This window comes from Capra hircus, chromosome 19 (genome assembly GCF_001704415.2).
Source record: "Capra hircus breed San Clemente chromosome 19, ASM170441v1, whole genome shotgun sequence".
Taxonomy (NCBI): Eukaryota; Metazoa; Chordata; class Mammalia; order Artiodactyla; family Bovidae; genus Capra; species Capra hircus.
The window spans coordinates 13,212,795-13,229,698 of NC_030826.1; the positions used below are offsets into that span (position 1 = coordinate 13,212,795).

General features: G+C 42.3%; 1 protein-coding gene across 7 annotated transcripts in view; it reads right to left on the minus strand.

Moving 5' to 3' along the window:
- ACACA (acetyl-CoA carboxylase alpha) overlaps positions 1 to 16,904 on the minus strand; it is a 287,918-nt gene that overhangs the window by 148,818 nt on the left and 122,196 nt on the right. For all 7 annotated transcript variants that reach the window (XM_018064168.1, XM_018064170.1, XM_018064174.1 and 4 more), the window contains 10 exons: positions 13,883 to 14,033; positions 13,027 to 13,130; positions 11,818 to 11,899; positions 11,015 to 11,160; positions 10,050 to 10,200; positions 8,359 to 8,493; positions 7,620 to 7,766; positions 6,406 to 6,594; positions 5,303 to 5,403; positions 4,167 to 4,255 (listed from right to left, as the gene is read on the minus strand). In XM_018064168.1, the coding sequence (XP_017919657.1) occupies positions 4,167 to 4,255; positions 5,303 to 5,403; positions 6,406 to 6,594; positions 7,620 to 7,766; positions 8,359 to 8,493; positions 10,050 to 10,200; positions 11,015 to 11,160; positions 11,818 to 11,899; positions 13,027 to 13,130; positions 13,883 to 14,033 (1,295 nt within the window). The remainder of the gene's footprint in view (positions 1 to 4,166; positions 4,256 to 5,302; positions 5,404 to 6,405; positions 6,595 to 7,619; positions 7,767 to 8,358; positions 8,494 to 10,049; positions 10,201 to 11,014; positions 11,161 to 11,817; positions 11,900 to 13,026; positions 13,131 to 13,882; positions 14,034 to 16,904) is intronic.

A 16,904-nucleotide genomic window follows, 5' to 3' on the forward strand; every position in this document is an offset into this window, starting at 1 on the left:
AACAACAGACTGGTTCCAAATAGGAAAAGGAGTACGTCAAGGCTGTATATTGTCACCATGCTTATTTAATTTATATGCAGAGTACATCGTGAGAAACGCTGGACTGGAAGAAACACAAGCTGGAATCAAGATTGCCAGGAGAAATATCAATAACCTCAGATATGCAGATGACACTACCCTTACGGACGAAAGTGAAGAGGAGCTAAAAAGCCTCTTGATGAAAGTGAACGAGGAGAGCGAAAAAGTTGGCTTAAAGCTCAACATTCAGAAAACGAAGATCATGGCATCCGGTCCCATCACTTCATGGCAAATAGATGGGGAAACAGTGGAAACAGTATCAGACTTTATTTTTTTGGGCTCCAAAATCACTGCAGATGGTGACTGCAGCCATGAAATTAAAAGACGCTTACTCCTTGGAAGAAAAGTTATGACCAACCTAGACAGCATATTCAAAAGCAGAGACATTACTTTGCCAACTAAGGTCCATCTAGTCAAGGCTATGGTTTTTCCAATGGTCATGTATGGATGTGAGAGTTGGACTGTGAAGAAGGCTGAGGGCCGAAGAATTGATGCTTTTGAACTGTGGTGTTGGAGGAGACTCTTGAGAGTCCCTTGGACTACAAGGAGATCCAACCAGTCCATTCTAAAGGAGATCAGCCCTGGGATTTCTTTGGAAGGAATGATGCTAAAGCTGAAGCTCCAGTACTTTGGCCACCTCATGTGAAGAGCTGACTCATTGGAAAAGACTCTGATGCTGGGAGGGATTGGGGGCAGGAGGAGAAGGGGACGACAGAGGATGAGATGGCTGGATGGCATCACGGACTCAATGGACATGAGTCTGAGTGAACTCTGGAAGTTGGTGATGGACAGGGAGGCTTGGCGTGCTGCGATTCATGGGGTCGCAAAGAGTCGGACACGACTGAGCGACTGAACTAACTAACTAATGAATAATGATGCCACCAACACTCCTGTATATGTCTCCTTAATAAACATGTGTAACAGTTTCTCTAGAGCATGTCATCTAAGAGTGAAATTGGTAGGTTGAAGAACATAAATAAGTTCAATTCCATTACATACTGATGAACTGTTTTCCAAAGTGGTTGTAACAATTTGTACTTCTGCTTATAGAAGTCGTGGAAGATGATGTGAATTTTAAATTTTTGCCAAGCTTATTGTGGTTTTGTTTCATACCTCTCTAATTAGTAAGAAGATCGAACATCTTTTCATTGATCATTTGGGTGTGATCATGTGTGCTTCCTCTTCTGCAAATTATCTTTATCTTTTGCCCATTTTTCTATTAGGTCATCTTTTACTTATTGACACAAGGCAGCGCTCTATAGATTCTAATCCTTTCTCAGTTGTTATGATTTGTAAATATCTTCCTCCACTTTATGGCTTGTATTTTCAAAGTCTTTTTACGGGATCTTTTCATGAACAGAAGTTCTAAAGTGAGGTCAACTTATTTGTCCTTTTCCTTTATAGTTTGTTCCTGCTGGTCTTACATGACAAAATCTTCTTGGTCTTGAGGTCATAAGGATATTCTCCTAAAAATTGAGTAGCTTTGCCCCTTTAGTACGTGTTAAAGTTTTAAATTAATCTGGAATCAATTTTTGTGCATCTTGTCTAGGCTGCTGCTGCTGCTATTGCTAAGTCGCTGCAGTCGTGTCCAACTGTGTGACCCCATAGACAGCAGCCCACCAGGCTTCCCCATCCCTGGGATTCTCCAGGCAAGAACACTGGAGTGGGTTGCCATTTCCTTCTCCCGTGTGTGAAAGTGAAAAGTGAAAGTGAAGTTGCTCAGTCGTGTTCAACAGGTAGCAACCCCATGGGCTGCAGCCTACCAGGCTCCTCCATCCATGGGATTTTTTAGGCAAGAGTACTGGAGTGGCTTAACATTGCCTTCTCCGCTTGTCTAGGCTAGGGATCTTTTTTCCTTTGGAGGGGTGGTGGCAAATGAATAATCCATTAACCAGTAGCAAACTATCCTTTCCCCATGACTTAAAACACCTGCCCTGTTGTCAAGTAATTTTTCATATATCGGCCTCTGGATTAACAGAGGGTTAACAGCCAATGTTCCATTGTTCCATTAATCTGTCCTAACACCAATATCATTATCTCTTCATTAATATGGCTTTATCTCAAATCTTGATATTAAACTGGACAAATACCTCCATAGTGTATTTCTTTAGAAGAATCTTGATTACCTTTCTTTCATGTGAATTATAGAACTAGCCTGACAAATTCCATAGAAATACACTAGTAAGATTTTTATTGGAAAGTCAATGAATCTACAGATGAACTCAGAGAGAATCAACACTTTGCAAATATATATATTCCAAACCAAGGCCATGATATTTATCTAGATCTTCTTTATTGTTTCTACTGATTACAACTTTCTCCAAAAAAGGTTGCACTTTTTTTGTTAGACTTATTCCTCGGAATTTCATATTTTGGGTTGCTATTTCAAATGGAATATTTTTCTAAACTGTTATTATATTATAAAATTTTAATTTTGTATATTGACTTTTTCAATTTATTTAATTAATTTATTTATTTTGGCTGTGCTGGGTCTTTGCTGTGGCGCAAGCTTTTTTTCTCTAGCTGCAGAGAGCAGGTGCTACTCTTTAGCTGTGCTGTGTAGGCTTTTCATTGTGGTGGCTTCTCTTGTTGCGGAGCACGGGCTCTAGGGTGGGTGGGCTTCAGGAGTTGCCATGAGTGGGCTAAGTGGTTATGGCACATGGGTTTAGTTGCTCTGTGGCATATGGGATCTTCCCAGACCAGGGATCGAAACTGTATCTCCCACGCTGGCAGGCAGATTCTTTACCACTGAGCTACCAGGGAAGCCCCATATACTGACTTTTGTATCCAACAACTTTGCTAGATTTTAAATAATTCTAATAATAAACATGTGGATACTTTGAGGCTTTCCGGGTAGACCTCATGTCATATCTAATAGTGGCTGATGTATTTCTGTACTTTTTTTCCATCCTTTACTCCAGTCCTCATACTTTTTTATTCTTTTTCTTGCCTTACAAAAGCAGCTGGGATATCCAGTACGATGCTGAAGAGCAGTAATGATAGCAGGCATCCTTGTCTTATTTTTAATCTTAAAGAGATTGCTTTCAACATTTTACCACTATGTATGATGTATCCTACAGATTTTTTTGTAGGAGAACTTTACATGATAAAAAGTACTATTTCATTCTCAGTTGGCCAAGGACTTATCATGAATGGATATTCAATTTTGTCAAAGGCTTGTATCATCCATATCTTAAGATGATGGCCATGTTTTTTCCTCTTCTTATCCATTACATGATAAATGATTCACATATTAATCAAGCTTACACTAGTGGGATCAAGACAACTGGGTTGTGACGTATTATTTTACACACTGCCAGATTCGGTCTGCAATATTTACTTGAGTATTTCTGCTTGTCATGAGTGGCAGAGTCATCCTTTAAGGATGGAAAAGTGAGCAAAACAGAGCAAAGAGCATGAAGAGGCAATCTTTCAAACTCTGTGGCGTTTCACTGCCATCTTGTGGCAGAAAGCAGGATCCGCAGTATGGAGCTTTAAAATCTTAGCCACGGTGCTTTAGAGACGTGGTAAGTCATTAGTGACACTATACAGAGAAAGTGACGGATAAATTCCAACCAAACAATACACTGAAAAGCACTGGAAAATCTGAGCCTTTTTCAGATGCCTGTGGTTCATTCCATGGATGAGCTGCTGAGACGCAAGCTCTTCGTAGGCTTTCTCAATTTCAGCCTGGTCTGACTCAACTAACCCTCACTACACAAGGTCAAGAAGAGGCCAATGGGGAATGCTAATCTCTACTAGAAAAATTATGTCAGCCCTCTCGCAGAAGCACACTGATTCACAGCCCCATCAAGCTGTGTTTTGTTGTTGTTTCTTGGTGCTAGTGGGACAGAGCAGTTTAGTTTTCAAGGGACTGGGGAAAGGAGGAAGACGGTTGTTCGTGTCAAGTGGTGGTGACAGGATGGAATGGCTCAGCTATCGCTCAGCCCTCGAAGGAGACGCTCTCGGGTACAGAGCCTCAGTGGGGAGACGCTCTCGGGTACAGAGCCTCAGGGGGGAGACGCTCTCGGGTACAGAGCCTCAGGAAGGAGACGCTCTCGGGTACAGAGCCTCAGGAAGGAGCTTACCGTTCTGGAACTGAGTCTCTACTCGCAGGTACTGCCGCAGCAGGTCCATCACCACAGCCTTCATGTGTCCTCGGATGCCACTGCGGTACCTAGGCAGAGAGAGGAAGGTATAGATAAATAACATAAATTCAAGTCTAGAAGAAAATCCTGATAGGCCGACACCATTAAATAGCCAACCATGAAATAATAAACCCAAAGCTTACTAGGCTTCCTATAGAATGCATATAGGACAGGACAGGAGCCAGTCTAGAATCAATTAACCTGGTCAATTTAAATTCAAGCCGGCCTCCCCGGTGATTCAGTGGCTGAGAATATGCGCAGGGTCGATCCCTGGTCTGGGAGGAACCCATGTGCCGTGGGGCAGCTACGCTTGTGCGGCAACTACAGAAGCCCCCACGCCCTAGAGCCCGAGCTCTGCAGGAGATCCACCACCGTAAGAAGCCAGTGTAGCCAGCAGCTAGAGAGTAGCCCTGCTCATGACAATTAGAGAGAGTGTATGCACAGTGACGAGGACCCAGCACAGCCAAAAATAATAAATAAATACCATAAATCCAAGTCTAAAAGAAATGTGGCCACAGACAAGACTTTTTTTTTCTTATAAGAAATGGAGAAAAAACGAGAGAGAAAGAGAAAACAAAACCAAAACCACTTGATAGCCCTACCCAACATCACACTGGTTCAGTCCCCCACTGCTAAGCAAAAATGATCACCACACCCTTGAAATGGCTAAGGGAAATCTGAAAAATTTATGAATACCTTAAAGTTGAAAAAGTCCTATGAAGATACCTTTATCCCAATAGTTGATCCCATGAGCTAATAAGAGTAAACGTCAAAGAGGGCCTGATGCCAGAAGAAAAATTAGGAGTTCATGGGAAATTGTAAGGAAAAAAGATAACAGTGAGATTCATGCCTTAATAATTGATGGAAAGATGCTGAATAGAAAGTCATCAGAAACGTTGAGTAGGAGAGTTAGCTCACAATTCTAACATATTTAGTAGACACAGGTATTTTCTAAGATAAGAGGTGCTTCCTAAGTTCTCTAAGGTGACCTGAAGGTAAACCTCTTTGTGACTACTGAGAAGGAAGGAAGGTGTGGGGACGGGCAGATCTGGGACTCTGGAGTTCCATGTACCTACCTCTGCACCAGCTGGACGATGCTCTGAGTGTTCATGAAGAAGACTTCCCGTTCAGATTTCCGGTTCAGTGTGGCTGCATGGCTATCTAGGATGTTGGCAATCTAAAGTATAAGAAAAGAGAAAAATGAAGCCCAGCTCAACAAAGGGACCCAAAACATTAGCCTGCATAATAGCATCAACACTAGGAATCCTGCTGTTGTTGTTTTAATTGGAATATAACTGCTTTAATGTTGTGTTAATTTTTACTGTACAACGAAGTGAACCGGCTACAGGTGAACATATATCGCACCCTCTTGAGCTTCCCTGCCACCCCCGCCCCCATTCTACTCTCCAGGTCATCACCGAGCATGGCGCCGAGCTCCCTGTATTGTGCAGCAGCCTCCCACTGGCTACCTGTTTTCCAGTGGCAGTGTATACGGCAGTGGCGCTCTCCCAATCCACACCACCCTCCCCTTCCCCCACGGCGTCCATGTATCGGCTCTCTGCTCCGTGTCTCTATCGGAATCTTCGTCATTGTAACATGATTATTTCTATCTTTCCCGTGTTGAGAGCAACTGAATGCTACGAGGCATAGTTTAGGGGTTCATTCATGATAAATAAGAAAGCAGCTTCTATGTCTCTTCACCCTTTGCCAGATGAACTAACGAGTGCATCACAAAACCTAGCTCCTTACCAGAGGTCCTGACGGGCAAGACACGCTTAATGCCCCACTTGTCCAGCTTTACTCCCTACATGTAAGTCTGGATCAGAGGCACAGAGTAATCAGCATGCTGCAGAGGTGAGGAAGTCTCTGATGAAAGAGCTACAAATATCCGCCTGCTTTAGAATCACGAAGTACTTCTAGGGGCGCAGCCCCAGGGACAAACCTCTATGGGGTACATGACCAATATGCTTTTCTCTGAACCACAGATACGTTACATTTCACACCCAACACTTAACTTACTGGGCTTGTATCATGAGGCAGTTTTGTAAAGGGCACAATGCTTAAAACTTCAAAAGTACAACATCTAGACAGTGAGGAGCATCCAAACAGGAAGGACTCCGACTGCATGAACCCTAGTGTGGGCAGCCAGCAGAAAATGGCAGCGTTAGTCTACAAGTACCTGCTGGCTGGGAAACTGGCAGAGGACGGATGTGATGTTGCTGGCATACTGAGCCATTTCCTTCTTGATAGACTTTTCCACGTTGGGTGGGATACGACCAGAGACGCTGGTCATGATATCCTGCAATTCTAGGAGAGGCAAGGAGGGGTCTCTGAGGGTCTTCATCAACCGTTCAACCCAGTCTTTCACCTGAGAAGGAGGAAACAATAAAACAGGATCTGGACAAAATTAACACCATCCCCCAAAGAAAATTATGTCTGAATTCACTACCATACAGTATAGGCATACCACGCTCTACTATGCACTGCTTTATTGCACTCTGCAAATACCGCGGTGTTCTTCTTTACAAACTGAAGATTTCATGTAAAACCTGTGCCAAGCAAGTCTATTGGCACCATTTTTCCAACGGCATTTGCTCACTTCACGTCTCTGTGTCACATTTTGGTAATTCTTGTCACATTTTGGTAATTCTAGTATTTCAAACCCTCCACCAGCAAAACCATTACAACTCCTTAAAGGCTCAGGAGATGATTTGCCTTTTTTAGCAAGAAAACATTTTTAAATTAAGGTATGTACATTTTTTAGACGTAATGCTATTACGCACTTAATAGACTACGTGCCTGCTAAGTCACTTGAGTCGTGTCTGACTCTTTGCGACCCATGGACTGTAGCCTACCAGGTTCCTGTGTCCATGGGATTCTCCAGGCAAGAATACTGGAGTGGGATGCCATTTCCTCCCCCAGGGGATAGTCCCAACCCAGGGACTGAACCCACATCTCATGTCTCCTGCATTGGCAGGCAGGTTCTTGATCAATATGTAAACATAACTTTTCTATGCACTGGAAACCAAAATATTTGTGTGATTTTCTTTCTTGTAATATTCACTTTATTGCAGCAGTCTGGAATCAAACCTGTAATATCCCCAAGGTATGCCGGTACTTATTTTGAAATTATAATATAGACAACTAACATTGTCCTTGTTTACTGGTTTAAATCCCAATTAAATGTGAAATCAATGACAGAGATAAGAAGCAAGGATATAAAGACTTCAAATCCTACAACTAATAGCGGCAGAATTTTGGTCAAACAGCTCTATCTCCCTCCCTCTTAGAAAAATTCCCTATATGAATTTTAAACTACGTTGGAGAACACCCATTCTCCAAGATGTATACCTGTTCCCCTACCCCACCCCACCTCAGAAAAGTGATCCATACCCTGCTGCTAAAGAAAGGATCTGGAAGGCAGTATCCATTCATCACGTTGACCAGATTATCCAGGACATAGTGGAACACTCGATGGAGCTTCTCGCCTCTGAGCGCTGTGCTCTGGATCCGTGGCAGACTGCCTGTGTGAAGCTCAGCCTGTCAACCCCAATGAGAGATCAAGTCATCCACTACCTCCAGACACACCACTGCAACTTAGATTCATCATGTAAAATCAAGACTTCCCTTTAGGGACTTCCCTGGTTGTCCAGTGGTTAAGAATCAGCCATCCAGGCGGAATTAAGATCCCACAAGTGGTGGGGCAACTAAGCCTGTGCAGAGCAACTGCTGAGCCCGTGTGCCACAACTAGAGAGAAACCCACACGCTGCACTAGAGAAGCCCGCACAGAGAAACAAAGAGCCCGCATGCCACAACTAAGACCCGATGCAGTCAGAGCAATTAATTAATTTTAAAAAGAAAGAAAGACTTCCCTTTAACACATCCAGTGACAACGAGAGAGAAGCATCTTGAGGAAAATCACATATTCTTAATATCATAGTAACTCTTACACATTCTAGATGCATGATACCAAAGGCACAAATACAAAGGCATAAGGCATAAAATGAAGGGTAGAAAGTTGAAGGAAAAACTGGAAAACCAAGGACTGAGATCACTTGCCTCTCCAGACTAACCCTACCATGTACCCAGCTCTTGGAGAGCAATATTAAGAGTGTCTATCCGCCTACTTGCCTGCTGGACCTTGCTGGGGTTGTCCAGTTGCATTTTGGCTATTACACAGCCCGGGTCAAGAGCTGCTCCAGGCCGCTTGACGTAATGGATACAGCCAGACTCTGCGGCTGTTAAGGTCATTACCATCTTCATCACCTACAAGGAAAACTAAAATCTCTCAGGACCTAGCTTTAGGGATTAATGACAACTACTGATAGTTCCCGTTTCTAATGTTTAAATCCACTTTTGCCATGGTTGGTTTTGACTTGTCTTATACCAAGAAATGATGAACAATTTATCTTCCTCATACCTGTGGATCCAGGTACTTACACTGTCTATCTATGATATCCAGACCAAAACCTAAGGATCATTCTCACTCCTTTTTCTCCCTTATCTCCCAGTCACAAGCCAGGTTGTATATATCTTCTAAGCCTCTCTCAAAAATCTTCCTGTCTTGCCAACTTTTTGGTTTAGCCCCTTATCATTTCTGGTCTAGAGGAGTTCAGAAATCTCCCAGCAGGGACTTCCCTGGTGGTCCAGGGGCTAGGACTCTGCACTTCCCGTACAGGGGGCCCAGGTTTGGGCCTAGCCAGGGAAACAGATCCCACATGCCACAGCTAAGAGTGTGCTTGTTGCAACTAAGACCTGGTGCAGTCAAATAAATTTTTAAAAACTACTAAGAAAAAAACCCAACCTCCCCATAGACATCTTTACATGCTATGTACCTCCAATAAGGCCACTAGAAGCAATCATTCTAGAGCCTAAATCTTATTCCATCACTTTTCTGTGTCATATCCTTCAGTGACACCACCAGCCTTGAGTATGTTTTATAAGGTCCTTCGTGATCTCAAATTCTGACAACTCATTTGGCATCTCTGCTTGCCATTTCCCATGAAACCTCAGTCTGCTCTCAAACGATGTCAGTATGGACTTGCAGTTCCCTCTATGCACCACACGCTCGTGCTTCTGTGCCTCTGTACATGCTGTGCCTTCACCTTTAAACAGCGTTGCCTGGCCTTCCCCATCTGGTCTACCACTGTCTATCTTTCAATGCCAAGATCAAAGTCCCCTCTTTCAGGAATTCGCGTGCTGCCCATCCAGCCCCATATTGACTTGGGGCAGGTGGCCCTCTGCACTTTGTGCTCAGCCTTCTCAAAATTCATATTTCATGACAAGTCTGTTTCAAGGCCCCATTCCACCTATCCTACTTTTTCTGTATAACCAGTACTCAGCATAATACCTAACACTCAATAAGTGCTGCTGCCTAGTATCTATTCTTTAGAACTAGAGGCTCCTCATCTATCCAAGGAAAAGTATGAGCTTTTAATGTGTTTTTAAAATCTTAAGATTCAGGGAGTCCTTAAGATTCAGGGAGTCGTAAGACTCGGGGAGTCCTTAAGATTCAGTCCTTAAGGTTCAGGGAGTCCTTAAGTCCCTGGCAGTCCAGTGGTTAAGACTGCGTGTTTCCAATGCAAGGGGTGCGGGTTCAATCTCTGGCTGGGGAACTAAGATGTCACATGCCATATGGCACGGCCAAGCAAATATTTTTTTTTTAATGAATAAAATGCTAAGGTTCATAACCCCAATTAAACAGATACTCTTTCCTTTCTATTTTCTACTTCCTTGCTGTTACTCCTGAGTCCTAGTCCATCCCAGCCAACTCTCTCCCCACCTTCCCTCCCATGACCCGGAAGCCCAGTGACCACCGTGACCTCGATCTCGGCATAGCACTGGCCAGCAAACACATGGCCTCCATCCTCCACAATGTACTGGATTAACTTCCCAGCAGAGGGTGAGCGCAGCACCGAAGGGTCATTTTCCTTCTCAAACACGCAAGTTTTATTGCCAATTGTGATGCGATATCTAGGAGATAAGTGGGAATATCTAAGTTAATAAAGCATCTTCAGTTGTAAAGAATAAAGGTAAAAATAATGTCAATCTTAAGAAAACCTGAAAACTTCATTGTACAGACACACACACAGACACACAAGACATTTACTGCATCTTTGTTTACAATGCCAAATAACCAGAATTCCCTTCAATAATGGTCAAATTAAATTAATTATGGTACACCCATATAATGGAAGAGTATCTGACCATTAAAAAGAACAGGAATCTCCATTGAGCAGGAAGAAAAAAAAACATGAAGGTGCTGATGATGTAGTAGCTAACATGTTTCAAACTCTTACTAAGTTCCAAGCAATGGTCTACACCCTTTCCATGTGTTAATTCATTTAATTATCACAACAACACAATGTTTAGTGTTGAATAGTTGAATAGTGTACAATATGTTAAAGGAAAAAATAAGGTGCAGAACTAGGGGTTACTTTAATTTGTGAATACGTTTAAAAGAAAAACACAGTATGTACATATATATAACTTATATGTGCATATAAAATTTCAGTAAAGACATATAAGAAACTGTTAACAGTAGTAGCCTATAAAAAGGGGAATTTATTTTTCATTGTCTGTCCACACTAGAGTGGTAGAGAGACATTGTTTTTAATTTTAAAGAATACTGATAGTCTTGAAATTTTTATTAGGTACATGTACTATTTAAAAAAAAAATTAGAATAGACTTCCCAAAAAGACCTTGAAAACCCCAAGAGTTAAACACGCCTACTGAGAAAAAATGTTGGTACAATGATCAGCAAACGGAGCCCAAAGAGCCACTCACCTATCCACCTCCTCCTTCATGTATGTGGTGTAACTGCTGCCGTCATAGGACAAGAGCAGTCCACCGTCGCTCAGTCGATGCACGTCAACTTCCACACACGAGCCGTTCATGATCACCACGTAGGAGTTCGGGGACTGTCGAGTCACCTGTTAAGAAATGAGAAACCAAAGAGACAAATCAGTGTGTTCTTTCCAGTGAGAGTGCCAGACAAAATTTCAGTATCTCAGAGAGGTGAGTAAGCTCCATCAGATGGGACTTCCCTGGTAGTCCAGTGGCTGAGACTCCAAGCTCCCAATGAGAGAGGCCCAGGCTCAATCCCTGATCAGGGAATTAGATCCCATATGCCACAACTAAGAGTTTCCATGACTCGGTTAAAGATCCTGCACGCTCCAACTAAAACCCAATGCAGCCAAATAAAATAAATAAATAAAAATAGTTAAAGGAAGCTCTGTTGGAGAGGACAGAAGTTCATGGCACTGGTGTCTGAGAACAAGTGCTTGGGCACGGCTCAGCCCTGCTGCAAGCGAAGAGGGGGACCTTAGATACATCTCCCTGCTCTGATGGTTCTCTGTCTCTTTCATCGCTTGGTTGCACATGTGAAGTTGAATAACAGCGAAAATATTTTCAGAGACTCATCAAATACTGCTTTGACACAGGCTATTGACACTAATAATGACTGTAATTTCACTAGGGCCCAGCCCTGCAATAAACCACAATTTCCCTCCACCACCTGACCTAAAGGAAGCACGCTGACAAAGACAGAGGCAAAAAAGATGGCACAGACTTTATGAGGTTCAGCATACCTTCAGTACATACTTCTCTCCCTCGTAGATAAGTTCAACATCTACTGTATTCAGAAGTGTATGAGCAGAGAGGACTTGACCCCTGAAAAATAGCAACATGAGAACTGCTTCTAGAAAGTTCTAAAAGGTCACAAGGGACTCTCTAAGGTGACTGGCTATAGCATTTCCTGGAATATCAAGACTGAAAACAACCCAAAGGACCATCAGTAAGGGACAGAGACATAAATTTTTAAAAAGCCACATAAATGAATATTATGTAGCCATTAAAAAGGTGAAGTCTTTTATGCACTAATATGAAACACTCTCTAAAACACACTGTTAAATTAAAAAAGCAATTGAAATTATACAGGATAGTTTCACACTATGCTATCACTTGTGATTGGAAAAAAATGGAGGTAGGAAGGAACAAATATTACGTATATATGCTTATATGTATTTACCGTATCTACCATATATCTGAAAGATAACAGAAAATAAAAACAGAAACATAGGGAAGGAAACTAGGTGGCCAGGAAACAGAGGTAAGGAGAAGACTCGTTGCTATATATCTTTTAGTGCCTATTGAATTTTGAACCATGTGAATATATTACCTGTTCACACTGAGCGTCAGTGCAACATAGTGAGAGATCTTCGTGGTAAGACTTGAATAAATGAAATCTCAGTTGAATTAAAATGCCTGTGATAAAGTGCTTTAAACGATTAGCCTTGCGGACAATTCCTCTAGGGACTCGGAGGCAGAGCTTAGTTTCCAGAATCAGTGCTGGAAATAAGTTTAGCCACACACAGTCTGATCCTATACTTCAAAGACTCGTGAGGTCACCATGAATATCAGCCTCGATTATTAATTCGTAAAAGGTGCTGCAGGTAATATATGAAGTATTCAGGGTGCCTTACTAGAGAGAAACACCAGATTTTTATCACCAGGGCTGGGAGGGATTGGATGCTTGTACCGTACAGAAAGATTCCAGTTTTTACAAAGCAACCAATTCTAACCATGGGATAAACCAATTTCTAGAATCTACACTTAGAGCTCCCAAACCATCTGCCATCAGCTCCTGCATCCCTTCTCCTCCTGGCCCCCACGGTCAGTGAGCAAGCGGCACTCACAAGCTGCTAGTGACAGAGAGAAGAATGAAAGGGTCTCTGAGCGTCAGTCCCGTCCTCAGGACCGCGGCTTGGCCTGCACGGAACACGGAATGCCAAGCCTACCTCTCTAAGGAGTGAAGGAAGTTGGAGATGCTATTCCGCAGGCTCACGTCTGCCACGTGGAGAGCCCCACAGACAACTCCCAGCATGGTGTCAGGTCGCTCCGCCTGAAAGGGACGAAAAGAGGGCAAATCAAAAGTGGAGTCAGTCACTTGGCACCATGGCCCCTCAATTTAAATCAGGCTCAAATGTGCTTGAAGAATCAGCAACCACTGAGAACCTCCATCCTCGTTATCCAACTGGTTTTTGAGACAAAAACACATTTTTAGAATTTGAATAGAGATGAAAAACACCTCTCCCCTCACCCTCCTAAGGTTTTCACTGAGACAATTGGAGAGTAGCTCAAAAACAAGCTTCTGTCACAAATAAATTCCGAAAAAGTGCAAAGATTTGGCTACTGATAATCTCAAAGAAAAATGGTGTGTAAGCTACCTCCAGGTAATACGCATGAATCCAACAATTCTATATAAAATTTTGAGTAATTTATATGAGCCCAGAAGTTCAGGAACAAAGGGTAACTTCTGTTGATTAAAATGAAGCCCTCTCATCAGTACTTGGTAGACAGCTAGAACTCAAACACATTTAACATTAAGTGAAGAAAGAAAGTATTTCAATCTCTGCACGCCTCTCTTCAACTATATCCTTGGAAGTAATGCTACACAATAACCTATACAATGCGTAACAAGGCACAAGAACGCTCACTTACAGTGCGAAACTCACACTGACTCCTAGACTTTTACACACAGACCTAGAACCATCTGTATTAGAATTAAATAAATTTTATCTAATGGCATGGACTGATCTCATCACAAGCCTATAAAAACCCAATCCCAGAAGCTGTAAGTGGAGAAATGCCCACCTGTACTTTTTCTGCTATCAGTCTGTCCAGCCAGCCCGTGTCAATCCTATTCAACTGGAAGCTTTCCGTCTCCAGCAGTTTGATCAGGTACTCGACTGTGGTCCGGAAGTCGCCCCGGATGGACAGCTCCTTCAAAGCCACCACCATGTTTCTAGGAGAAGGACAGAAGCAGGTCTCTTTCAGCGACAAATGTCCTACTGTTTTCCAACTACTTTCAAGAACTATTTCATCCCTTTGGAGTCTTAGGAGGGAGGGGAAAGAAACAGACAGTGCCAAGAACAAATAAGGGTGCAAGATACACATGTGCTCGTTCCAGACAGAATTTTCAAGAAGTCAGCAAACTTGTGAGTCTGACTAATCCGACCAGCTGAGCATCGCAGATCACAGACACTTCGTTATACAGAACAGAGAACAAATCACGTGCAAACCACTCTTCGTTTTCACTGTTTCCATCATTCCACTCATTGACTGCTGGTTAACTAGAATCAGGGCATAATTCTTCCCTTCTTAAACCCTTTTTATTTTATCTAAGTAAAATTTACATAATAAAATATACTTATTTTAAGTATACTGTCCAATGAATTTTTACAAACATTAAGACCTTAACTTGAATGTTTCCATACAATGAAGTTAGGGTTAGGGTTAGGGTTAGAGAAAGTTGGGGATCAGCCTGACACTACATGTGAGAGTGTTTCTTTTTTTAAAAATGTGTTTTAGCCAACTATAGAATGAGTTGCTCATTACTTTGCTTACTTCCCAATTAAGTGTTAAATAACCACATTTTAACAAGATTTCAATACTGTGAGCTTTTTCCCAGTATAATTTTGACATTTATTATGCATCTCACAGATTCAAGACACATACTAAGCTCTTAAGGGAGAGAAAATGTGGAGATAGTAATGACTTTAAACATTTATGGCAGAATATCATAAATACCAGTAGAGAAATAAAAGCAAAGCACCAAGGGGTTCTAAGCAGGGAGAAAACCTGCCTCCCTTTGGTTTCACAAAGAATGTAAGATCTGACATAGAAAACAAACTTATGGTTACCAAAGGGGAAAGGGAGCGGGAAGGGGTAAATTAGGGGCATGAGATTAATAGATACAAACTACTATACCTAAAATAGATAAGCAATATTGATCTATTGCATAGCACAGGCAATTACAGTCAACATCTTATAATTACCTATAATGGAAAATAATCTGAAATAATATATGTTAAAAAACCAAATCACTTTGCTGTACACCTGAAACTAAGACAACACTGTAAATCAACTACTCAATTAAGGAAAAAAAAGGATATGGGATCTGAAATGGAATAAAAATAAAGCTAAGATTACGACTGTGACAGAAATATTCTTCCAGGTGGTCCAGGAGTTCTCAGCCAAGAATATTCCTCTGTTTCCTACCTCCATCCTCCTCTCTATGCCCTCTCTTGGCCTGGCTGATTCCTCTACACATTTCAGGTATGATTCTAGATGTCCCTTCCTTTTGGGAAACCTTCCCAGACCCATTCCGGATGGAGTTAGCTGACTCAGCTCTACGCTCCTGTAACACCCTCATGTAATCTCGCTATCAGAGACAGCACCTCCTATGTTCTGTTCAACGGCTTCCTTGCTTCTCTTACCCTGGATCATCAAGTTCCATGATGGCACAGACCCTATGGTGGTCCTCATTATATTGCAAGAGGCATTAAGATATTCAGTAAGTATTTGCTGGAAGGAGTAAATGAAAGAACGGAGAGAGGGAACAGCAGAAACAAAGGGAAAAAGGAAGTAAAGAGGCATTGTGCACAGGGAACGTCACAACTGAAGCAGACAGTGATGAGGACGAGGATGAGGGGCCAGTCCACTCGTCCAACCCTGACGGAGCACTCACTGCACTCAGGGGACACCGCAGCAGCGAGACACACTGTATTTAGATTACAGTCCATGGAGAATAATAAGGGAAACATGGGCTGGGACTAGTCTAGAGAACAGTAGTGAACACCAAGCTGAAGAACATAAGCCTAATGTCATGAAGAAAGAAGAAACAAACTCTGAGCTGAAGAATGAACTCCGGCATGGTGTCAAGAAGCAAGCTGCGGGATTTCCCGGCTGGTTCAGTGAGTAAGAGTCCACCTTGCAATGCAAGGGCCATGGGTTCAATCGCTGGCTGGGGAACTAAGATCCCACATGCTGCAGGGCACCTCAGCCCATGTGCTCCGGAGCCCGTGTGCCACAACTAGAGAGTCCTGCGCCACAATAAAGACCCCAAGTGCCACAACTAAGACTCGATGAAGCCAAATAAATAAATGAAATATTTAAAAAGAGAAAGCAAGCTTATTGTAGAGACCGTTAATTTTCATATGCTCAACGTTAGCCTGGTAGCTTTACACTGCAGATGAATGTCCAGATCAGGTTGGGAAGTAAGGAGCAAGACTTTTGGAGCAAGTGATATGACATGTCCTGAAGGGAAGGCTTGGTGGCCTGCCAATCAAGACTGGAAACCTAAATATCAATAGCGGCCACTCTGGGGATGTAAACAAATGAGGCAGGCTGGACGGGGGACTGTGTGAACTAGAGAGTTCGTGTTTCCTCTAAAAGAAGCAGTCACACAAAGCTTCGGTTAACTTTGGCCAAGTGGAATATAAAACCAATGTTATTGTCACCCCATTTTTTTCAAGAGACAGCAGAAATGCATGTATTTATTTCAATCTCCCACTTTTTAAACAATACTCTATAAGCCAATCAAAGCACATCAGTGGCTGTGACTAGCCAGACAGCCACCGGTTTGCAAGCTCTAGTTTCTTCATAACACTGGGTTTATATTCTAGTTTCTTCATAACACTGGGTTTATATTCTTCACTTTGGCAAAGCAGGATACAAAAGGCAGATAGTTTTTCTGGGAGCACTGCTTTGTAGAGCACAAAATACAGGAAAAAAAAACTGAGATTTCCCAACTTCTGAAAACATTATTAATAAGTGTTTACTGATTACATAATCTAGGTGTACAGGTTAAAAGTCAAAGGAATAGTATTAAATC